The 25,575-nt window shown below is 42.2% G+C and overlaps 1 protein-coding gene across 4 annotated transcripts in view; it reads right to left on the bottom strand.

Moving 5' to 3' along the window:
- ADGRE3 (adhesion G protein-coupled receptor E3) overlaps window positions 1-21,802 on the bottom strand; it is a 46,478-nt gene extending 24,676 nt beyond the window's left edge. For 3 of the 4 annotated variants that reach the window (XM_047700039.1, XM_047700048.1, XM_047700031.1), the window contains exons 1-5: window positions 21,658-21,802; window positions 14,558-14,608; window positions 13,110-13,229; window positions 9,779-9,934; window positions 4,106-4,176 (exon numbers count right to left, since the gene is read on the bottom strand). In XM_047700039.1, the coding sequence (XP_047555995.1) occupies window positions 4,106-4,176; window positions 9,779-9,934; window positions 13,110-13,229; window positions 14,558-14,608; window positions 21,658-21,682 (423 nt within the window). In that variant the 5' untranslated portion in view covers window positions 21,683-21,802. Of the gene's footprint in view, window positions 1-4,105; window positions 4,177-9,778; window positions 9,935-13,109; window positions 13,230-14,553; window positions 14,609-21,657 lie in introns of all 4 variants that reach the window. The other variant, XM_047700056.1, reaches the window with a different exon arrangement.
- Between the last annotated feature and the right edge of the window lie 3,773 nt (window positions 21,803-25,575).

Raw genomic sequence — 25,575 nt, 5'->3', positions numbered from 1 at the left:
ACTCATATAACACTGTATGTTAACTAACTGGAGTTAAAATAAAAACTTTAAAAAAAGCCGATCAAATGAAACAATGTGCAAATCTTAACTTAAAAAATACCTTATGACTAAAAAATGCTAATCATCACCTGAGCTTTCAGCGAGTTGTAATCACTGATCACAAATCACCACAACCAATATGACAATAATGAAAAAGCTTGAAAATACTGTGAGAATTATGAAAATGTGCCACAGAGACATGACATGAAGTGAGTCAACACTGTTGGAAATGTGGCACCAATAGAGTTATTACATACGGGGTTCCCCAAACCTTCAATTTGTAAAAATCGCAATGCAAGTACAAGAAAATGAACCACAATGACGTGAGGTATGCCTGTATGTTAAAGACCTAGACAGGATGGGGACTTTGTCTCACTCACAAAATGACACCTAGAACAGTCCTTGGCAAATGTAGGCGCTCAGTAAGTGTTCATAGGTCGCATGAATGCTCTTGGGAAAAAAAAGGCTATCACATGAAAGCGTTATAAGCAGAGCGATCTATCAAAAGGGATGTGGGGAACATTCAGAACCAGGGTTCAAATAAATCTTTTCAAGGTTTTGCTTTTTGGCTCTGAGTCTTTGTGAAAATTCTGAGCTGAGTTTGCTAGTTTACAAGCAACCTCCCTTCCTGCCCAATATGACAGCAGAAATCATCTTGGTTTAAATTGATTCGTACATAGTAGGCACCAAAGTATTTACGCTTCAGAATTGCTATTGAAGTGTCTGATCCAGCATGAAGGCTTTGTACCTTTTCCTGGTAATGCATTTGTTAATTGAGGTGAACGTCACACAACATGAAATGCCCCCCTTTAAAGTATACAATGCAGGGGCACCTGGGTGGCTCAGTGGGTTAAGCCGCTGCCTTCGGCTCAGGTCATGATCTCAGGGTCCTGGGATCAAGTCCCGCATCGGGCTCTCTGCTCCGCAGGGAGCCTGCTTCCCTCTCTCTCTCTCTCTGCCTGCTTCTCTGCCTACTTGTGATCTCTGTCTGTCAAATAAATAAATAATAAAATCTTTAAAAAAATAAAGTATACAATGCAATGGCCGTTTAGTATATGCACAGTGTTGTGCAGCCACAACCTCCATGTAGTTTTAGAACATTTCCATCATCCTGAGATAAAATCTTTTAAGCAATCACTTCCCATTTTTCCTTCCCCTGGGTTCTGGAAACCACTAATCTGCTTTCTGTGTCTATGGATTTGCCTATTCTGGACAGGTCACATAGAAATGGAATCCTACACTGTATGACCTTTACGTCTGGCTTTTGGCACTCAACATGATGGTTTCAAGGTTTATCCACGTAGTAACATGAATTAGAACTTTATTCCTTTTTATGACTGAATAAGATTCCACTGTATAGATATACTACTTTTTAAAAAATCCATTCATTTACTGATGGACATTTGGGCTGTTTCTTCCTTTTGGATACCATGAATAATGCTACTATGAACATGTGCTTGCAATGATGTTTTGAGTCTCTGCTTTCAGTTCTCTAGGGTGTATTCCTGGGAGTGGAATTGCTGTGTCCCAGGAAGGAGGAAATGGGCAATGAAACTTCATAATGAAATGTTCCTGTTAATTACACGATTGTTCAATACTTCCATGAACACTTGTTGAACTCCCTTTGTGTGCTTGGGCTGTTTCCTGCCATCAGGAAGCTCGCTGTCTAAGTGGGACAACACGTCATGGAAATGTTGCAAGTCTGCCAGAGGTAACAGTGGATAACCTGGATGGAGGGTGTACTCTGGGCCAGGCCACTGTGTTAAGTACTCTATGTATAGTATTTCATCTAACCTTCCTTCCAAGGAGGATGGTGCCATGAAGACCCCCCATCTTACAAATGAGTAAATCAGTCTTGCAGAGTGTGATGGTGAATTTTATGTGTCGACTTGGGTGGGCCAGAGGGTACCCAGATATATTTGGTCAAACATGATTCTGGGTGTGTCTGTGAGAGTGTTTCTGGATGCAATGAATACTTGAATGGGTAGATGGAGTAAAACCAGATTGCCCTTTCCAATTTGAGTGGGCCTTATCTGGTCGGTCCAGGGCCTGAACAAAACACGATGTCTGAGTAAGAGGGAATTATCTCCCTCCTGAATGCCTGACTTGTTGATTGCTTTGAGCTAAGACACTGTTCCATGTTTTTTTTTGTTGTTGTTGTTTGTTTGTTTTGGTGTTGTTGTTCAGGCTTGCCTGAAACATCAGCTCTCCGTGGTCTCAGATCTCTGAGTTTGAACTTGGAATGACCCTATTGATTCTCCTCGATCTCTAGCTTGTTCACTGCAGATCTTGGGACGTGTCAGTCTCCATGATTGCATAAGTGAATTCCTTATAACAAATCTCTTTTATCTATGTCTCTTGTTGGTTCTTTCTCTGGAGAACCCTAATACAGAGGGTTGTGTCATTTTGCCCATGTTACTTGTCACTATGATGCTGTGATTTGAACCTCTTCTGACCTCCACAGAAAAACATGGGGAAATGGATATAAACTCATACGGAAGGGTTTAAGGAGACCATCCAGTGGGATGTGAAACCTGGATTGAGTCTTGAGCAGAGAAGGTTAGAAGAAAGCCAGCCAGGTGAGGAACTGGGAACAGAGTTGCAGGCAGAGAGAACAGCAAGTACTTGGAGGCCTGGAGCTTGGAGGGCAAGATATGAATGATCCCTCTGGAGTAGAGCAGGGTAGGGGTGGGGAATAGGGAGAGGAAAGGATGAAAGGATGAAAGAATGACACTGGTCATTCTCTCTGTTAACATTCAGAGTCAGTTTACAGACACTAAGTGATTACTACCTAACAGGCACTTTTTTTTTCATTTAATTCAATTTTATTTAAATTCAATTAATTAGCATATGGTGTATTGTTAGTTTCAGAGGTGGAATTTAGTGATCAGTTGCATACAACACCCAGTGCTCATTACATCATGTGCTGTCCTTAATGCCTATCACCCAGTTACCCCATCCCTCATTCCCCTCCCCTCCAGCAACCTTTGGTTTGTTTCTGTGGCTAAGAGTCTCTTATGGTTTGCCTTCCTTTCCGATTTTGTACTCTTCTATTCTCCCCTCCCTTCTTCTATGCTCCTCTGTTTTAAAAGGCACTTTCTTGGTCTGTCTTTTATGACTGCCTATCATATCCATTCCCCTTCCCCCTCCTTTTACTAATTGAATGAATTCCTTAGATTTTACCTGGACCATGTTCCTCATATACAGACCACACTGTCCCAGCTTCCCTTGCATCTAGTTTTGGCTGTGATACCTCCAACTTCTGGGTTGTTGCTTTAAAACATATCTCCAAGGAAATTATTACAACTTCATTAGCATATAATCGAGTGAGTAGATGTATCCCTTTTCTCCACTCTCCCCTCTTCACTTTGTGCTCTAGACAGATTGCCCTGGACTCATGTCCCCTCTACCCACCGGTACAAATGCCACATTGCAGCAACCCAGTTTTGGTCATGTCATTGAGGATAAGATGCCAGGAGATGGTGGAGCAGAAGTTTGGAAAGAATGTGGGTACCCTTAATGGTCTCATGGAGCAGAGTCCTTTCACCAGCGTGGACTGTTAACTCAGAAAGTAATAAAGATCCATCTTTTTAAAGCTATTGGATATTTGGGTCTCTTTGTTGTAGATCAGCATACCCTAATATAATTTCACTTAGACTGTCTTTCTTGATCTGGGACCAGTCCTATCTTTAGGTGGCAGTATACACACATGTGTGTACATGTGCACACATACACATCCGTATGTACATAATACTCTATCGCTACTATGAGATATATAGCAATATACATATAGTGATAAATAAGGTGAGATACATTTGTATATTCCACAATTGTACATAATATAAATTATATATTGCAGACTATTATTGTGTTATAATTAATTTCTATTATATTATAATTAAAAACTATTATATTAAGCTATGTTACATACCATAACATAGAATACATAATATATATGACATATCACACACTTATGGTACACAGATGATATACAATGTATAGTAGACATATAATATATAGTATCCACATCCACTTGCTAATTTTGGGCTTTGTAAACATTTGTTACCTGGCTGGGCTCAAGGGCTGGGCTTGTGCTTACATCCTTCATGGCTTTGGTTGTCGCTGAGGAAGTGGTTTCTGTAAAAAAAAATCAAGGGAAGTTATTGTTGGAACCAAGAGTAAAAGGGTGGAGAGGTGGACAGAAAGGTGAATAGAAGGGCTGAACTCATACTCTATTTTATTTTTTCTAATTTAATTTTAATTTTTCAGTGTTCCAATTTTCATTGTTTATGCACCACACCCAGTGCTCCATGCAATACATGCCCTCCTTAATACCCACCACCAGGCTCACCCATCTCCTCACCCTCCGCCCCTCCAAAACCCTTAGTTTGTTTCTCGAGGTCCACAGTCTCTCATGCTTCATCTCCCCCTCTGGTTTCCCCTAATTCACTTTTCCTTTCCTTCTCCTAATGTCCTCTGTGTTATTTCTTTTTTTTTTTGTTTTTTGTTTTTTGTTTATTTTTTTAATTTTTATTTATTTTTTAATCATTTTTTAAAAATTTATTTTCACCATAATAGTATTCATTGTTTTTGTACCACACCCAGTGCTCCATGCAGTCCGTGCCCTCTCTAATACCCACCACCTGGTTGTGTTATTTCTTATGTTCCACAAGTAAGTGAAACCATTTTTTAATTTAAAAATTTTTTATTTATTAATTTAAAAAATTCCAGAATCATTAACACACAGCATCATATTAGTTTTAGGTGTCCGATATAGTGATGCAACAGTTCTGTACCTTACTCGGTGCTCATCGACATCACCTGTTCCACCCATCCCTCCACCCGCCTCCCCTCTGGCAACCGTTGGTTTGTTCTCTATAGCTAAGGGTCTGGTTTTTGTTCCTTTTTTGCTTTTGAACTCATATTCTTATTCACTGGCAAGGTTGTGCTCTTTGAGGGATCAGAGTAGAGTTCCTTAGCATGGTGTACAGCAGTGTTTTTCAACAGGACGTCATTTTGACTGCAGGGGTCATTGGCAATGGCTGGAGGCATTTTTGGTGGTCACAACTTGGGGTGGGGAATGTTACTGGCATCTAGTGGGTGGAGGTTTGGGCTTGGGGTGCTGCTTAATATCCTGCAATGCACAGGATGGTTCCTGATCACAAGGAATTATTAGACCCCAGATATCAATATTGTTGTGATAGAGATATCCTGGCATAGAGGACGCGGGAAAGCGTAAACTCCAAATTCTTTAATTTGGTCTTGGCTGGACATTACAACTGAAATGGCTGATGGATCAGAAAACTAGATACTTCAGATTTTAAAATTCAGCCTGTCAGGGAATTACAGCTGAAATAAGAGTGTCAGTTTTTGGTCATCAGCCGTTAGTGAGACCTTTGTGTGTTTCTTGCGCTTTGTGAGTACCACCATCTCTGTTTTAGAAAGATGAGGAAAAGCCAGTCAACATTGACATCAAGTTACTATCAGTCTGAGGTTATGTCTATATTTCTTCTATATCCTGATTTTCAGCCATGTCTATTGGCTAACAAGGATGAAGAGCTTTCTTGTAATAGCAAAAGTTTTGTCTTGAGTTCAGGAATTTTGACTTACAACCCTGAGTCTAGAATACATTTGTTATTGCAAACCACATTTGTTGTAAAAAACACCACTTTTGGCTGAAGGCTGCATACTTTTTTATGGGGGGTTTCTTGGACCTCCAACCCTGGTGACAACTAACTCCAGATGGACTCAATCCATGTGAGAGTACTTGTAGTTCACATGAAACACTTAAATATTTTCTTCAAATTAGAGCACAACACAAGATGAAGAAAAAATAGATATTGACACACTCATACCTACGGTTGTGCATGTAGAGATTTATTGTGTATGATCTCTGTGCCAATATACAATATAGATGTAGAGTTAATCATGTTTGTTATCCACCAATCAATATATTGGAGCTTTGTCCTTTAGGGATAATTTTCAATAGTACCAGTTATCATAATGATCAAATCAAGGCCTATGTGATCTGATGTGTATATTGCCATGCTGATTGTTTGATTGTTAAAGATCCATGAAATGCACTTTTCATTTTCCTACTTTAACTCTCTTATTTTACCATATCTCTTGAAATAACACCTAGTGAATAGAGGAAAACATGTTCAATTTTAAAAGGAGTAATTAGAGTGAAGATGGCATTGCCAAGTGATAGTCCAGAGGGAAAGGACTGTCCTTTAAAATTGGGAAAATAACCAAAGGAATTTCTTTTCCTTGTACAAGAGAGTGCATTTAACAGATCAACACCAGGACCCAGGAAGAATTCCAGTTTGTACATTGTCAGTAGAGGTGCCTGTTGCCCAGTAAAAAGCTCATTCACTTTGGGTTCAATCATATTAATTCATTCAACAACTATTTATTGATTGAGTTAGTGGTGGGCTTATGACCCAGCAATCCCTACCCACCAGCTTGTGCTCTTGTCTCTCACCTTCCCCATATGGACTCCAGCTTACTTTTGGAGCTTATGCACCTCCAGGACCCTGCTATGGGCTCCAGCTTGGACTTGGGGAAGTATGGGAACCTGGGCTTGAATCTTGCAGGAGCACTACCTATTGGTGGGAATTATAATCTTGATACTAAACAGTTGCCTGAACTTCCCCATGGCCTTTTCAGTAGGAGCAGGGAGGTTTTTTTTTTTTTTTAAATTCAGTTAATTAATATATAGTGTATTATTAATTTCAGAGGTAGAGTTCAGTGATTCACTAGTCTTATATAACATCCAGTGCTTATTACTTCCTGTGCCTTCCTTAATACCTATCATCCAGTTACCCCATACCCCCCACCCCACTCCCTTCCAGCAACCCTCAGTTGAGTCTCTTCTGGTTTGTCTCCTTCTCTGATTTCATCTTGTTTTATTTTTCCTTCCCTTTGCCTATGCTCCTCTGTTTTGTTTCTTAAATTTCACATATGGGTGAAATCACATAATTGTCTTTCTCTGATTGACTTATTTTGCTTAGCATAATGCCCTCTAGCTCCATCCATGTCATTGCAAATGGCAAGATTTCATTTTTTTGATGGCTAAGGGATATTCCATTTTATACACACACACACACACACACACACACACACACACACACATACATACCACGTCTTCTTTATCCATTCATCTATCAGTGGACATCTGGGCTCTTTCCTTATCTTGGCTATGGGAGACATTTCTGCTATAAATGTTGGGGTGCATGTGTCCTTTCAGATCACTACATTGGTATCTTTAGGGTAGATACCTAGTAGTGCAATTGCTGGGTTGTAGGGTAGCTCTATTTTCAACTTTTTGAGGAACCTCCATACTGTTTTCCAGAGTGGCTGTACCAGTTTGCATTCCCACCAACAGTGTGAGAGGGTTGCCCTTTCTCTGTATCCTTGCCAATGTCTATTGTTTCCTAACTTGTTCATTGTAGTCATTCTGGTCATTTCTGACTAGTGTACTGTGGTATCTCATTGTGGTTTTGATTTGTATGTCCCTGATGCTGAATGATGTTGAGCATTTTTTCATGTGCCTGTTGACCATTGTAAGTCTTCTTTGGAGAAATGTCTATTCACGTCTTCTGCCCAAGGAGCAAGGATACACACACACACACACACACACACACACACACTTACATACACACTTTGGAGAATCAGATGAAATATGAACTATATTAGCAAACATTTGTAGGCACTGTCTTAAGTGCCCTGTTTGTAGTGTTTCATTTAAGCCTCAATTAATCCTTGCAACAGCTCTGTGGGGTATATAACCTGGTCTGTCTGCTCATTTAATAAATTAAATAATTTCTTTTTTTCTTGATGAGCCTGACTACAGGTTTATTTCTTGTCTATCTTTTCAAAGAACCCACTCTTAGTTTCATTGACTTTTTTTGTTTAGTTTATTTCTTCTCTGATCTTTATTATTTCCTTCCTTCTACTGCTTTGGGCTTTGTTCTTTTTTTTTTCCCTATTCCTTTAGGTCTAAGGTTTTATTGTTTGAGATTTTTCTTGTCTCTTGAAGTAGGCCTATATTATTATAAACTTCGTTCTCAGAACTGCTTTTACTGTGTTTTGAAGATTTTAGGCTGAGGCTCCTGGCTGGAGCCTTAGTCTTGATCTTGCGGTAATGGGTTCAAGCCCCATGCTGGGTGCAGAGATTACTTAAAGCCACTATTTCCATATTGATTTCGGTTTGATCTATCCATTGATGTAAGTGGAGTGTTAAAGTACCCAATTATTATTGAATCACTTTCAATTTCTCCCTTTATGTCTGTTAATATTTGCTTTATATGTTTAGATGCTCCAATGGTGGGTGCATAGATATTTGCAGTTGTTATATCCTCTTGTTCAAGTGATTCCTTTATCATTACGTAAGGACAATCTTTGTAAGTATCACTACTCCAGATTTTTGTTGCTCTTTTGTTTACATTTGGTTGAACACCTTTGTCCATCCCTTCACTTTTGATCTATATATGTCTTCAGGTCTGAAGTGAGTCTCTTGCAGGCAGCATATAGATGGATTTTTAAAAATCAATTTGGCCACCTTAAGTCTTTTGATTAGAGCACTTACATTTAAAGTAATTATTGATCAATATGCCCTATTGATTTTCAAAACCAGACATTATGGGAGCTTGCCTTTCTGGTGCAGGTCCCCAGGTGGGTGTGAGCTTGAACTGTTTGTGGCTCAGGGAGAACTTTTGCACTTGTAACAGTCCTCCAGCTTCTGGTTGTCCCACTGGGGGTTTTGGTTCCTGACCTGACCATGTCTTTGCTCCTCCAACCTTTCTTGATGTGGCTTTATCTCTTTCTTTAGCTGTGGGAGAGCTGCTCTGCTAGTCTTCATGTCACTCTTGGCGAGAGAGAGAGAGAGAGAGAGAGTTGCTCTCTAGGTAGTTGCATCCTTGGTGTGTTCATGGAAAGAGGTGAGCTCAGGATTTTCCTACCCCACCATCTTCCCCTCGTGTTTCCCAGTTACATCTCCCACATTTCTTGTGCATAGATTTCCCTGTCTGTGTGGTTTCCATTAGAGTGCTCATGCTTATACAATATGGTGCTTCCGCCTCAACACAGATCTAAGGGTGGCCATATAACTCAAACTGGACTAATGGGTACATTTCCAAAGAACTTACAACTAAGTCCAAAAGAGAGTCCGTTGATCTCTCTTTGGGTGGTTTGATCATTAACAATGGTAAAATTTGGACTTCTCAGTGGGTGTATTTCCTGTTCTGTGGACTAAAAAGGCAGAGAAAGCCAGTTTGCAATGAACAAGAAGAAAGGAGCAGACCCAAAGAGTTTCAGAGCCTGAAGTGTCTTGATAAGCGTCCCTATTTCAGTTCATTCTAGAAGCCCTGCTTTGTTCTTGTTTTTGAGTTCCAAGACACAACCATGCATCTTTATCATAAACTCACCTTTTCTGTTTAAGTTAGCTTGAGTGAGCTCTTCTTTGCAACTCAAAGAATCCCGTCTCAGTCAGCACTTTTTTACCTCTATTTCCAAAGTCCACTTGTCTTAGCCCCATTATTTCTTTAAATTTCCTTCTTTCTTTTTGTATCCTCTTTTCATCATCCATTTACTTCCAGAAAATGGAAACATGTACTAACCTCTCTACACACAACACACACACACACACACACACACACACACACACACACAGATACTTATCTGGCATTAGAATCAATGAAAAATATATAGAGAGACAAGATGACAAGAATTTCCTTACTTTGACAAGTGTTTTCATTGGAATTCTGGAATTGTGGAGCTCCAGAGAGAAGTTTGTATCCAGGATTACAGTGACAGTAGAAACCTCCATTAGTATTCTGACATGCAGCATTTGCTCCACAATATATACTAATGGGTGGTTTACATTCATCAATATCTGGAACACAAAAGAGGAATTTGGCCATTAATTTGACAAAGATTTATGGAACATCTAATATGTGCCAGAGGCCATACCCTTTCCACCCAATCTGTCCTGGTTTTGCAGGACAACTCATTTAAGTTAGTGGGTTGTCTTTGTTCTTCCCTTTCCACTTTGACTTTGGTTGGATTCTCTGAGAAGTAGACACTGAGACAAGAATTCACGTTCAAGTACTTTATGTGGCAGGTGATCCCAGAAAACCCTGGAAGGGAAGTGGTGATATAAGACAGGGAAAGCCAGGCAGAAAGTAAAGAGGGAAGTTTCCATTGTGGGCAACTGGGACTCGATATCCCTGGGACCCTCTGGGAGGCAGTGTAGAGCACACGCTGCAGAGTGACTACCCAAGGGGTGAGGGGGCTGGGGTATTTATCTGCCAAATCTTTTTTTTTCTCTTAAGTTCTTATTTAAATCATAGTTGATTAACACATAGTGTAATATTGGTTTTGGGAGTAGTATTTAGTGATTCACCAGTTACACACGACACCCAGGGCTCATTACAAGAAATGTCCTCCTTAATCCCCATCACCCATCTAGCCCATCCCCCACCCACCTCCCCTCTAGCAACCCTCAGCTTGTTCTCTGTAGTTAAGAGTCTCTTATGGTTCCCTCTTTCTGTTTTCCCAGCTTCCTCTGTGCTCCTCTGTTTTGTTTCTTAAATTCCACAGATGAGTGAAATCATATGGTATTTGTCTTTTCCTGACTGGCTTATTTTGCTTAGCATAATACACTTTAGCTCCATCCATGTCATTGCAAATGGCAAGATTTCATTTTTTTGATGGCTGAGTAATATTCCATTGCATGCATACACACCTACACACCCACACACCACATCTTCTTTATCCATTCACAGTTGATGGACATTGGGGTCTTTCCATAATTTGGCTTTTGTTGGCAATGTTTTTATTTGCCACATCTTATTTATCAACAGAGAGGTGCTTGCAGGGATAATTAACTCTCTGGTACTTCTACCTGTTTTGAGCATGAGCTGAGTGGTCTCCAGTAGACAGATAGAGCTTTAGATTTGGTGTGCAAAAGAATGGCAAGTGCTGAGAGCATATAAGTGGGAAATTGACTATGTCTGCTGTTATGAACCGTATGTATATCTCCTCATTTCAACATGTTGAAACCCTAACTTCTGGTGTGGCTGTATTTGGAAATGGGGCCTCTGAGGATGTAACTGAGGTTAAATGAGGTTGTAAGAATGGGGCCTTGATCTGTTAGGATTAATGTCTGTAGAAGAAGAGACAAGAGAGCTTTTCCACCTGCCTGACCACTATGTGCACAGAGTGAGGAAAGACCATGTGAAGATAGAGTAAGAAGACAGGCATCTTCAAGCCAGGAAGAGAGGCCTCCTGAGAAAGTGGAACTGCCAGAACCTTGATCATGGGCTTCCCAGCATCCAGAACTGTGAGAAAATAAATTCCTGTTGTTTAAGCCACCTGGTCTGTGTTTTGTCATAGCAGCCCAAGAGTAATACATTTGCTAGATTAACTAATTGAGTTAGAATGTCTTGATTAAGTCAATGTGTCCCCAGTCCTAAGGGTCACAGTAGCCCCTTTATAAATGTCAGGTGGGTAGCGAAGATGTGTGATTTCCCAAACTGGTATGGTAAACATGGAGCTGTGAATTTTCAGATTGTGATATAATAGAGCAGATGCTCTGTTCAACCACTGTCCTGTTTTGAGGAGACTGTCTTGTTCCCATCACCCAGGCACTCTCTCTCCAGCCTCCCTTCCAGCTTTCATGTCGCACCCCCAGCAAATGAAGAGTAGGGATGTTCTTCCAGGGGCATCTGCAAGAAACCTAAGACTGAGACAGAAGTCACTGCAAAGGGACGAGTCTCAGATTGGCATTGGGATTTTTGTTTGCGACCCTGTAAGCTTGAAGACAGTTAGTTCTGTGATCACTGGGGTATTCACTGATGAATCATTTGGTTAAGAGGATTGAATGAAAAAGCTCCCTCCGAGGCAGGACAGAACCTACTCGTTAGAGCCAAAGAAATACAAGATGGTGCATTCATGGAGAGAGACATTAGCTATGTGGGCCAGTTTGAAGAAAGCATGTGAGAAAGTTCTCCATAAAAACAACAGATTAACAAGTGTGAAACGAGGAAGTACAGAAACCTCAATGTAGGGGGAAATGAAGGGAAGAGGAAGCAGGGGTGAGCAGTGAACCTTGAGATAAAGTTAAAATTAAGGGGAAGTGTGGCAGGGGAGATGGGGAGGGGTTGAAATTATGGTATTTTAAAGATCTTATCTCTTCACTGGGGGAGTGGAAGTGAGGGTGAAACGAAGGATCTTTTTAAAAAAGTGCCAGTATGGGGCGCCTGGGTGGCTCAGAGGGTTAAGCCTCTGTCTTCGGCTTGGGTCATAATCTCAGGGTCCTGGGATCGAGCCCTGCATCGGGCTCTCTGCTCAGCGGGGAGCCTGCTCCCCCCCAACCCCTGCCTGCCTCTCTGCTTACTTGTAATCTCTGTCAAATAAATAAATAAATAAAATCTTAAAAAAAAAGTGCCAGTATAATTAACATACAGTGTTATTTTAGTTCTAGGTGGCAATATGGTGATTCAACAATTCTGTATGTCACTCAGTACTCATCATGGTGAGGGTACTCTCACTCCCTTCTCCTGAAATGATGGGGCAAACAATGCACCTTGGAAGGGGAAATAATTGATGAGTTAAAAAAAATAGTAGAGAAACACATGTTTGAATATGAAGTTAAGATAAGGTAGTCATAAATGGGGTGGAATAGTGTATTAGGACTTCCAAGTAAATAAAGGGAAATGATGGTGTGCCTGGGTGGCATCTGACTCTTGGTTTCAGCTCAGGTCATGATATTACGGTCGTGAGATTGAGCCCCATGTTGGGCTCTGCTGGGCATGGAGTCTGCTTGGGATTCTCTCTCTCTCCCTATCCCTCTGCCCCTCCCCCCTCTACTCCTGCTCTTTCTCTTTAAAAAAAATAAAGAAGAAATACTGATTTCATGAAAACATTTCTTTCTTGATGAGGGTGGAGTTGTTAGATTTTTTTTTTTTTTTTTTTGCAGTGCACATTATTGGTATTTGCCTCCCCATGGTCCTTATGCTGTCTTCCTTCCACTCCTGCCTCTGGATGGTTTGAAAACCGTCCCTTACCTTCGCATGTAGCCAAGGGAAATGTGAAGAATTCCTTCCCGAGCATAGAGGTGTATCCATGTTTGCAAGTACAATAAGTGCTGTTGACACAGTGAGCATGCTGGGGACACTTACAAGAAGCTGCAGGGAGAAGGAGGGGCAGGTCAAACATCTGCTGGGGTTAAGAGATGTCCTGTTATCATTTGACTTGGCCTCCAACCGGGATCTCATGAGGATGAGGAAGCCTACACCCTTTGTCTCTTTTGAGATCTCAGTACATTAAAAAATGAGAGACACCAAACCCAAGTTACAGAAAAAAGTGAGATGCTTTTGCATGATAAAGGTCAGAGGTTGGCGTTAAATTAATTTTAACACAACAATTTCAAGGTGATGAAATTGTGCTATTCTCAGGATCACTGCAGAATTTATAAAAGGGGGAATGAATTGGTTAAGACCCTGGGATCGATTCTGACTCTGCCACTTACCAGCTGTGTGTCTTTGCACAAATGTCTTAACCCCTCTGTGCCTCAATACCCTCATCTGGGTTATTGTGAAGAGTAACTGAATTAATACATATGAAGTGTGTTGGGCAGTGCCTGGCACATAGAAAGTATCAGCTAGGATTATAAAAATTCGAATTTGTAGGGGTCCACAGGAGGTATATCCTGATATGGGTACTCATGATCTTTGTAACCCTATGTATAACTTCATTTGGACAGGGAGACAGGAAAGATCTCAATTCGAGACCTCTTGGGAATGAACTGAGCTGAGGAAGTATCTCGAGCTTTGGGTCCAGTGGAGAAATCTGAGAACTGTGCAGTGTTCGTGGGGAGAGGAACCTGATGGGAACCTGATGGGGGCCACAGCAGACAGTCTGGCTGCTCAGAAGGCATCCCCCGGAGGTTGGCTGGAAAGGCAGAATCTCAGGCCCCACGCTAGACCTGCTGAATCAGAATCTAGTGAGATCTCCGAGGGTTGAAAGTTAGCTGATGTCATCTTGTTCATCTTTTTTGGGAGGGGGCTTGCTTATGATCAGGATGGAATGATTACCATCATGCTGTGTGTCTTGCCAGTGGAATGCTCACTTTGTGAGACTTTGTGTGTTTCAGCTGCTGTTTTATTTCTACATTGGGCACATGGTGGTTACTGAAAGCAAATGAATAGACAAAGGACTGTAAAATAAAAAGATATATTTAGGGGCGCCTGGCTGGCACAGTGGGAAGAGTATGGGACTCTTAATCTTGGTGTTGTGAGTTTGAGCCCCACGTTGGATGTAGAGATAACTTAAATAAATGAAACTTAAAAAAAAAGACACATTAAAATTTGATGTAATGATGAATTAAAAAGAATGACAGGAGCAAACATCCCTGAGTTCTACTGCCAGAACAAGACCCTTTGCTCTAGCTCCGTGCAGGATGTGAGTGGTTCCTGGTCTCTGGCTGTGGAGAAGTCAGGCATTGAGCACTTACCTATGGTCTTTTGAGCCATAACTTCTGATAAACTCAGCAGAAAACAGAGTCCTGGAACAGGGAAGCAGAAGGGAGACACATGAACTGAATGAGGAAAGATTCCAGGACATTCTCCAAGGGCTGTGTGTCAGTTATCCATGGCTGTTGATCCCAGTCCTTCATGCACAGGAATTGAAGTTACCCTAGTCCCACCTGAAATGTAACGGCTTACAAAATGTAATGGCTTAAAACAGCAATGACCGGGGCACCTGGGTGGCTCAGTGGGTTAAAGCCTCTGCCTTCGGCTGGGGTCATGATCCCAGAGTCCTGGGATCGAGCCCCACATCGGGTTCTCTGCTCAGCGGGGAGTCTGCTTCCTCCCCTCTCTCTCTGCCTGCCTCTCTGCCTGCTTGTGATCTCTGTCTGTCAAATAAATAAATAAAATCTTAAAAAAAAAAAACAACCAGCAATGACCATTTTCTTACCTCTCATGGTTTCTGTGTTTTGGGAATCTGGGAAAAGCTCAGGTGGGTGATTCTGGTTTGGGGTTTCTTATACAGTCGCAGTCAGGCTGTGTCTGGGGCTGAAGCAGCTGGGAACTGGATGGGAGCTGCCATCCCTTCATGTAGCCTCAGACTTGGGGAATTTGGCTTTCCTCCCAACATGATGACCTCAGGCATGCAGACCCCATGGTAATTCAGAGCTCTAAGTAGGGGTGCCCCAGGCAACAAGACTACATCTCCCATTAAGATCCAGCCCTGGAAGTCATGCAACTCCATTTCCACCACACTCTCTTGGTTGTAAGATTCAAATGGAGGGGGATTGGCCCTCTTCTAGAGGGAGGACTAGTGATATTCTAGAAGCATTTCTTGGAAGGGAAGTATTTTTTTGTCTTCTTGGGAAATTCAGACTGCCTTTACCGTGGTTGATAAAGTGTTCTTTTCTCTTCCCCAAACCTTCCTGCCTGCTGGTGGGGTCAGCAGCCATGTTCTTGTTTCTGCAAAGACCTGAAGCTACTGGATGGATGGGTGACTTCTCTTTCCCTTTTCTGAGAAATCCGAGAACACTCTGATTGTTAGTTCTCTCCTCACCTTCTTTTCATTTCCTTATTACATACTAACGTCTAGAATTATTTGCCATTTGTAAGGACAATATTAATAGCTGGTATGGTGCAGGAATTGGCCAATCAGAGGACACTGGAGATCCTTCTCTGTTGCAGCAGATATTATTTTAGCTGCTGAATTGTGGGGAGGTGGGTGGAATCTCAGGGCAGGGTCTGGGTTGGCAGGAGTGTGGTGGGAGCTAGTTCTGGGCAATGATTATTTACAAATGGTGTGGGAATATTTCAATATCAACAACCAATTAGTGGCTCTTCTGGTGTGTACTGGTTGACATTTACTCTGGTGATCAGTCACCTTATCTGCAACTTTGGTTACCCCTTGAGAAAGTGGGTTGTGCAGATAAATGGATAAAGAAAATGTGGTGTATATATACACAATGGAATATTATCAGGCCTTAAAAGAGAAGGAAATCCTGTCATTTGTGGCAATATCTATGAAACTAGAAGACATTACTCTGAGTGAGATAAGTCGAACACAGAAGGACAGATACTGCACAATTCCACTTACATGAAATATCTAAAGTAGTCAAACTCACGGAAGCAGAGAATAGATTGATGGTTAACAGGGGCTAGGGTATAAAGTTTTGTTGCATAAGGTGAATAAGTTCTAGAGTTCTGCCATAAAACGTAGTACCTATAGTTAATAACAATGCTGTGCTGTGCACTTCAAGATATGTTAAAAGGATAGATCTCATGTGTTCTCACCAAACACACACACACACACACACACACACACACACACACACACACGGAGGGAAATTTTTGGAGGTCATGGATATGCTTGACGACTTCATTGTGGTGATGATGGTATTATGGGTGTATGGTGTATGCATACATATAAACACATAAGATGTACACATTAAATGTGTGCAATTTTTTTGTGTCTTGATTATACCTCAATAAGGCTAAAATTTAAAAAAAAAAGAAAGTGGGTCCTGGTAATAGAAGGGTCTCTGTTTATCAAGTGGGGTGAGAAGTGTAGGTCAGGGTGGACTAGGTAGGTGGGGCTGGAGTCACTTCGATTCCTGTGCATGAAGGACTGGGATCAGGTAATTGAGAACAGTCTGAGGCTGAGAGTCTGGAGAAGATGGGGGGGGTGTGTGTCTTCCCTGGGGAAGCTCAGGAAATGTGGCAGCTGGTGTCTCTGAAGCAAGTCTTGGAGGAGATGGAATTTTTGGAGTAAAATGCAGCATGCCCTATGATGCAACCACCCCTCCACCCTGCCTAAAAACACACCAATGAAACCTTCCTTGGAGAGAGATACTATGTCTTGGAGAGAGGATTTCCTTGATGGGGGGTTGGACAAAATACAAAGGCCAGCCTCTACAACATCTAAGGGGAAAAGAGCCCTTACTATATGCCAGGCATTATTCTAAGCACCAGGCACACGAATTTAATTTAGCTTTGCAACGACTTTAGGAGGTGAGTGCTATTAGCATAATCCTGTTTGTGAACCTTAGGAAACAGAGGCACAGAAAGGCTAAAGTGTTTGTTCCATTTCCCAGAGCTAGTTAGTGGCAGAGCTGAGATTAAACTCAGGTGTGGATCCCTACTGATAACCTACCACCCCCTACGACCTCTCTTGCAGAAATTCCGTACAAGCTGCATGCCTAAGGGCTGGTGTTGAGATTGGCATGTTCCCAGGGCAGTGACTTAGGGCAAGGGTGCCTTTTCTTCCAGTAGATGTAGTTCCCTAGATGTTATAGCCCAGTAGGAGGTGTGATAGGTTACTTGGTTATTTGGGGGCAATCTAGACCAATGGTCGGATTTGGAAGACAAAGACCTATGGGCTTAGCAGTGACCCTTAAGTGTGGGAGGGAGGGCAGTACTAACTTTTTTTGGTTCCCTGTAAGAGTTTCTGATTGCTGACAAATCACCCTGAATTTCATGGCTTAAAAACAACAGAAATGTGGGGCACCTGGGTGGCGCAGTGGGTTAAAGCCTCTGCCTTCAGCTCAGGTCATGATCCTGGGGTCCTGGGATCGAGCCCCGCATCGGGCTCTCTGCTCCGCGGGGAGCCTGCTTCCTCCTCTCTCTCTCTGCATGCCTCTCTGCCTACTTGTGATCTCTGTCTGTCAAATAAATAAATAAAATCTTAAAAAAAAAAACAACAGAAATGTATTCCCATGTAGTTCTATAAACCAGACATCCCAAGTTAGTTTCACTGGGCTGACATTAAGTGTCAGCTGGATTGCTTCCTTTTGGAAGCTCTAGGGGAGAATCCATTTCCTTCCACTGCCAGCTGTCAGAGGTGACCCACATTCCGTGCTCATGGTCTCCTCTCCCATCCTCAGAGCCAGCAGCACAGCACCTTTCTTTCTCGTGTCTTGCTTCCCTCTTATCAGGACCCTTAGGATTATAATTGACCTGCCTGTATAATCCAGGATAATCTCCCCATCTCAAGATTATTAGCTTAATCCATATCTCTAAAGTCCCTTTGACCATGTGAAGTTCTCAGGACATGCCACCACCAAATATGCCGCTTTGGCATCTTTGTTATTTAGAGTGGAAACCACCTGAGAAACAGCACATGTAGGAAGGGTGTTCTGACCTCGTTTTTCCTACTTAAAATCAGGCCATAAAATCTCCCCTGCCCTCCCTGTGCCAGGAAGAAAAGAATGTTGTTATCACCAGAGACTGGGCATGAACACAGAAATGGATGTGTACAAACACACTCATTGAAACAGTCCTTGTCTTCCTCCAGTTTTCCCTCTGACAGAACTCCTAGTCACTTTTTCACAATTCACCATTCCTAACCCCTTTGCCTTGTCATTTCACAAATTCATATCTTTGTCAAAAAGGCACAAAAACTCTGTGCTCTGGTCATTTTCCTGGGTCTTCATTCTCTTGTGAAGGCTTTCATGTACATGTTTCAATTCAATAAAACTTGTATAATTTGTCTTATGTCAGCTTAATTCTGACTTTCAGCCAGAGACCCTAAGAGGGCAGTGGTGAAATTTTCCCTCCCCTGTGCATTTATGGTAACATATTCACAGGTTCCAGGGGATAAGGATGTTGACATCTTTGGGTGGCTGTTACTCATCCTTCCATGCTTCCGTCCTTCATCAAAGAAGGTGCCAGTTCTGATCAGTTACTTATGTAATGGTATTCATGGAGCATTTTGAATATTTTTGTTTGCCCAATGAATATGTTTTCAGCTGAGCTGTGGACTGCTTAGTGGCAGGGCCCTGGCATATTTTCGAATGAATTTAAATTTCCCTACTCCAGGGGCACCTGGGTGGCTCAGTGGGTTAAGTCTCTGCCTTTGGCTCAGGTCATGATCCCAGGGTCCTGGGATTGAGCCCCGTATAGGGCTCTCTGCTCAGTGGAGAGCCTGCTTCCCCCTCTCTCTCTGCCTGCCTCTCTGCCAACTTGTGATCCCTCTCTCTGTCAAATAAATAAATAAATAAATAAATGAATGTTAAATTTCCCTACTTCCTACTTTTGTATAATAATTAATTCAAATGGATAAAGAAGATATGGTCCATATATACAATGGAATATTATGCCTCCATCAGAAAGGATGAATATTCAACTTTTGTATCAACATGGATGGGACTGGAGGAGATTATGCTGAGTGAAATAAGTCAAGCAGAGAGAGTCAATTATCATATGGTTTCACTTACTTGTGGAGCATAAGGAATAACACGGAGAACATTAGGAGAAGGAAAGGAAAAGTGAATTGGGGGAAATCTGAGGGGGAGATAAACCATGAGAGACTGTGGGCTCTGAGAAACAAACTGAGGGTTTTGGAGGGTAGGAAGGTGGGGGGTTGGGTGAGCCTGGTGGTGGATATTAAGGAAGGCATGTATTGCATGGAGCACTGGGTGTGGTGCATAAACAATGACTCCTGGAACATTGAGAAAATAAAATAAGATAAGATCAAATCAAATCAAATCAAATCAATAAAATAATTTGCAGAAGCTGCACTAACACTACATCTGCCCAAATGATGACTATAGCTCACAAAGCCAGTTAGTTAACACATATAGGTTGAAAAGCGTTTCCTAGTTCCTAAAGCTCAGGTAGTCTAGGCACCACCAAGTTTCCTCAAGGCTAGTCTTCAGAGTCTCCTTTCAGTCTAGCCAGCAACCCTGTGCTCAGTAATATGTGCATGCATCTTAAATTAGGGTTTTCCCAGAGTCATGAGCATGCCTGATTCCCACACTGCTAAGAAACTTTAGAAATCACACTGACTCTTTTTGTTCATGAGGTAACAGGTGCGTAGAGGTCAAGTGGCTTGGATGCTATTTTTGCAAATTGTTTAAATTGTTTCCTTATATGAAACATAGTGACAGCATTGTCTACCACCTGGGGTTGGGCATGATGACATAAACAAGGGCATGCGTGAAGCACAATGTCTGGCAGAAATCAATTCATAAATGCTAGCTGTCTCCATTACCATTTTATTTGCACTAGAGTCCTATTCTTATTCTTGATCAGATGCTCATTCTGTTACACTGTCTGTTGCAACCAGTTATGTGGGCAGAGAGTTCACAGGTAACTGAATTCACAAATAATTGAGCCCAGAAGTGTCCTGGACTCTACCTCCAGTTGCCAAAAAGCAGGAGATATCTTGCTTGAGTGTCTCTTTTTTTTAACCCTTTGTTTAAGCTTTATTGAGATATGTATATTGAGATATATAAAAAATTGTACACTCTCTCACTTCAATTTGATTCCATAGATATGTATCAGACTTACATATAAGATATGGAAGAGGCTGCAAAGGTGAGAGCACAAGGCATTTACCTTTAATAAGCTTATATTATTATTTTTTTAATTTTTAAATTTTTTTTCAGCATAACAGTATTCATTGTTTTTGCACCACACCCAGTGCTCCATGCAATACGTGCCCTCTCCAATACCCACCACCTGGTTCCCCCAACCTCCCACCCCCTCCCCTTCAGACCCCTAAGGTTGTTTTTCAGAGTTCATAGCCTCTCGTGGTTCACCTCCCCTTCCAATTTCCCTCAACTCCCTTCTCCTCTCTAACTCCCCTTGTCCTCCATGCTATTTGTTATGCTCCACATATAAGTGAAACCATATGATCAAGCTTATATTATTTTGATAGATTTTATGATCTATCACCTGCCTCTGCAACTAAACAGCTGTGAGACTTTAAACAAGTCCTACAACCTCTCTGTGATGCTATTTTGCATCTTTCATGTGAAGGTGTTGTGCAATAATGAAGGTAAAACAATTTTAGGCTGAAGTATGTCCTCAATAAATGTAAGGCTGATAATTGTGGTTATTGGTATTGTTATTTGATCTGGAGCCAGAAGGATGGAGGGGACTTCAGAGTTGGAGAACCATCTGCACAGAGGTGGTGATTGAAGCCACAGGATCAAGAGTTTACTCTAGGAGAGGGAGCAGAAAAAGAGACCTAAGCAGAATCCTGTGGGAGGAGCATAATGGCAAAGATCTGGAACCAGGCGGTTTGGGTTTGTATCCTGACTCTGGCATTTACAAGCTGTGTGACCTTGAGCAGGCACTACAATCTCTCTGTGCCCCAGTTTTCTCATCCCTAAGATGGGGATGATATTAATATTCTTTTTTAAATTTATTTTTTAGTTTCCACGTAACAGTATTCATTGTTTTTGCACCACACCCAGTGCTCCATGCAATATGTGCCCTCTCCAATTCCCACCACCTGGTTGATATTAATATTCTTGAAAAAAGAAATGGCAAGAGAGGCAGAGAAAAAGTGCGGTGCTAGTGTTAGGTCACAGAATTATCAAGGAGAAAAGGATGTTAATTAGAAAACAAAACCTTTGAAGATGAAGATGATCAACTCCTTGGATTGGACCTTCAGGAAAATTTTAGGCATATTTGACAGCACAGTTTGAACAGGGTGGTGAGGAAGGAAACCACAGTCCAAGGGGAAAGAGAGAATATTTAAAGCAGAGCAGGAGAAAGAGAAGGAAAAGACAGCTAATCATTGAACTAACAGCTACTGATAGGGGGTAGGTTAGGGTACAGTCATTCCCAAGGTTACACATACCTGGAAGGAGTGATGGCCCTCGCATTCCTGCACACAGGTAAACCTTGCCGGCCAGCTGTTGAAGTTCCTTATTGCTTTACACTCACCACTTTTCCATCTCAAGGAAATCTTATGAGAATTGATACACATAGGTTAGCTGACTAAGGACATTTCTATCAGAAAAGGGAACTTGTTCTTGTCTTTCACCATCAGACTGATTGTTCCGCTTTTTTGTTTTTTTATTTATTTTCTATGTTTTCTGCACTTGTTTTCATATGCTTTCTTGATGGTAGGTTTTCATGGCTGCTGTTGATTGCCTTTGGGGTGACAGAGTCAGTTGACCCGAGGAAAGGAAGGCCTTTTAGTTACAGAGCATTGTCTGCGGAGTGGTTATGACTTGGGGTCAAAATAAAGCTTAAATAACCCTGCGGTTTTGAGCTGGGTAAGCCAAAATTTAGGGTATCTCTGTTGGTATCTAAAGTTACTGGAAGAGTCATTTTTCACAAATGTTGGTATTTTTACCCCCTTAACAGATGACCCTCAACAGATCTGGCTAGAGACTCAAAGTAGACCCAGTAGAGAGTAATGAATTATTTGGTTATTTGGGTCAGTCCAAACCAACTGCAGGATTTGGGAGAAAAATCTAAATCCTTCCCTCTTTCAACAGATGTTTATTAAGGCAAATATTATTGACAGGATCTGTTTTCTATCTAGAACTACAGAGAAAGGGAACTTGGTGGAAGAGCAGGTTTTTGGGGGGAGAGATGGCATTAAGTTTTGGGTAAGTTGATTTTGAGGTACTGTGATTTCAACGTTCATTGCACATATGTCTAGTTCACAAAAGAGAGGGCTTTCCCCCTGGTCACTAGTTGGTAATTGTAGCTATAGTACTAGGTGATATCATGTAGGGAGAGATCGTAGAGTGAGAAGAGAGCCCTAGGTAAGAAATTTAGAAATCAGGGCATGGAGAAGCAGAAAGTAGAGGGAATAGGCCAAGAGTGGCTAGAGAGATGGGGGAAAATGAGCAGACTATAGTGTCATGGAGGGAAAGGAAAGAGACTAGACTGAATTAAGACTGAAAGATATTAATGGGACAGAGCAGTAGGGAGGTTGTCTTCTTATCAAGAGAGGTTCCAGTTTTTGGATGGTGGTGGTGATGATGATAAAGATAACAATGATGAAAGTGGTGGAGATGGTGATGGTGATGGTGTTGGTGATGGTGGTGATGATGGTGGTGAAGCTGGTAGAGGTGATTGTGCAGGTGATGATGGTGGTGGGGATAGTTGTGCTGGTGGTGCTGGTGGTGATGATGAAGGCGGTGATGGTAGTGTGGCAATGATGGTAGTAAAAATGGTGGAGGTGATGGCAGTGATGAGGTGGTAGAGGTGATGATGACAGTGATAATAGTGGTGAAGGTGGTAGAGAAGATGATGATGAAAGCAGTTCAGAATGGAGGTGACTGAGGGAGAACGGGAGGTGAAGAAGGGGAGATAGCAAGTAGAGTCAACTCCAGAGACACTTGGAGGCAAATATATGAGCAAGGAAAAAAAAACCAGATTTCCGCAGGTGGTTGGGGCATGGAGAAATTTGCCGACTTTTGGGGTTGTAAAGCCCACAAGTCCTGCTTAATAAGTTTGTTGTGCTCTCAACATCTCACCGTCCCCCATGGCCAAGCAGCCCTGTGGTGGGGTTTCCAGTTCTTTCCCCCTAGTGGTCCTCTGGGATTGTGATGATAGTTGGAGGTGAGAGTTGATCAAGAAAGACAAGTGGTGCCACCTAATGGCCAGGCCTATGCTATTACAGAGTGTTGATTCTAGAACCAGACCACCTGGGTTCAAATGTAGCTCTGCCACTTATTAACTGTGTGACTTTGGGAAGGTCACTCAACTTCTCTGTCCCTCAGGCATCTCTGATCTGGGATAACTTTGATAGCCCCCTAACTGGTTGTCCTTCTACCCCATTCTTCACCCTGAAGCCAGGAGAGCTTTCTGAAATATGAATCCAAGCCATCACATCTTTGCCTCACAGCCCCATGGATAGTTTGCAGACTAAATGTGCTTAGTAGGTTCATAAAGCCCACCAGGTCTGACCCCAGTCCACCTCTCCAGACCTATCTCTCGCCCTTCTTTCTTAGACTGCCACCTGCCCTGCTGGCTCTCTGTTACCTTCAAACTGCTTCATAAAGCACATAAGTATAAACCAGAATGTCCCTAGCATTTTACCTCTGATACAAAATGTGATTATAATTCCTTTTTGTAATGACATTATAGCATAAAATGCCAAGGGTTTTTTTTTTGTTTGTTTGTTTTTGTTTTTGCTGAAGATCAGACTCTCTGAAAGTGTCCTCTCAGTTATTTCTGAGAGGTCCAGCTCGCAGATGCCCTTTATATCCCTCCCCGCTCCATCCCTTGCTCCATCCAGCCATCCATCTGTCTGTCCATCCCTCACGCCATCCATCTATCCCTCCCTCCCAGATTTTTCGCCTCACTGACAGACTGCTCTCTTTGCTACTGCTGACTTCAGTGAACAGTCTGTTCATTGTCTTATGCTGATTCTCACCCCGACACCCTAACCCTAGACTAGGTTTTAAGTGCTGCTCTCTCTGCTTCTTCCAGGCACATCTCAGCCAGGCTGTGATGTTTAATAAAGCTTTACTGAGGTCAACCCAAATGTGATCCTGTTAAATCTAAGTCAGACTGTGTTCCTCCTCTGCTGAAAGCCTTCATAACTCCCACATCACTTGTTTATTATTTATTTATTCTGACTCCCATTTCACTTAAAGTAAAAGCCAAAGTTCTCACCATAGCCCATAAGTCTCTATGTGATCTGCCCTGTTCACCTCTTTGCCCTCATCCCCTCCCAGTCTCCCCAGCCCTGCCCTCTGCTTTCTCTGATTTAGCCACACCCATTCTTTGCCTTTCCTCGAACAAGCCAGACATACTCCTGCCTCGGCTTTTGTACTTGTTGTTCCCTAAATGCTTTCCTCCAGATTCCCCCACGTAACCACACGGCTCCCTGGCTGACTTCAAGTCATTGCTTAAGTGTCCCCTTGTTGCTGAGGTCTCTCCTCTGACCTCCCTGTCTAAAATTCCCTCTCTCCCTTGTCCTCTCTCCCTCCTTCAATCTCTCTCTCTCTCACACACCCTCCATTCACTTTGCTTAGTTATTTCTGTTCATTGTACCCACCACCTTCTAATATACAAAACAATTTGCTTTTTTACTTCATTTATTTTGTTTGCTGTTTCTCTGCCCTGGTGGAATGGGTGCTCCAGAGGGCAAGGAATTTTGCTTGGCTTATTCATTGTTGTAGTCCCTGTGCCTCATACAGCATCTGGCACATAGTACATGCTCAATAAATACTGATTTAATTAATGGGTGGACACAAAGACCTGGCTGGAGGGCAGTTATCAGCCACTCTCAGGACTGGCTGTCCTTGGTGACTTCAAGTTCCTGACTCTCCTGAACTAGCACTTTAGAGGGGGTGGGGGGCCAGCAACTTGACTCTCAACAGTGGGAATCTCCAGGCATCTACATACCTCAGAATCCAGGCTCAAGGTAACTCTCCACCCTAACCCCAGAGAGCACTGATCTATTCCAGGCACAAGGGATAAAACAGTGGGCAAAACAGACAAAATTCCCCATTCTCATAAGTATTTTTTTTTTTTTTGCACACAATGTTACCTCTACCTGGAGTTCCCTTTCTTTCTCTAATGCTAGTCCCCCTCCCTGTTCCTCAAGACCCAGAAGCATTTCCTCCCAGAAAACCTTCACAATAGTGCTAAAGTTAGCTTATACTAATTGATAGAAAATTCTTCATACTGTGACTGTCTTAGGCCAGGTGCCTGTAAGGAGATCCTGAGGTAGGAACTGGGATGCACATAATTTGTTGGGGGAAAGTAGAGGCTGGGATGCACATGAAATTTTGGAGGAGTATGCTCT

The sequence above is a fragment of the Lutra lutra genome, chromosome 1 (genome assembly GCF_902655055.1).
Source record: "Lutra lutra chromosome 1, mLutLut1.2, whole genome shotgun sequence".
In the NCBI taxonomy this organism is placed as follows: Eukaryota; Metazoa; Chordata; class Mammalia; order Carnivora; family Mustelidae; genus Lutra; species Lutra lutra.
This window is presented reverse-complemented; position numbering and strand designations above follow the sequence as displayed.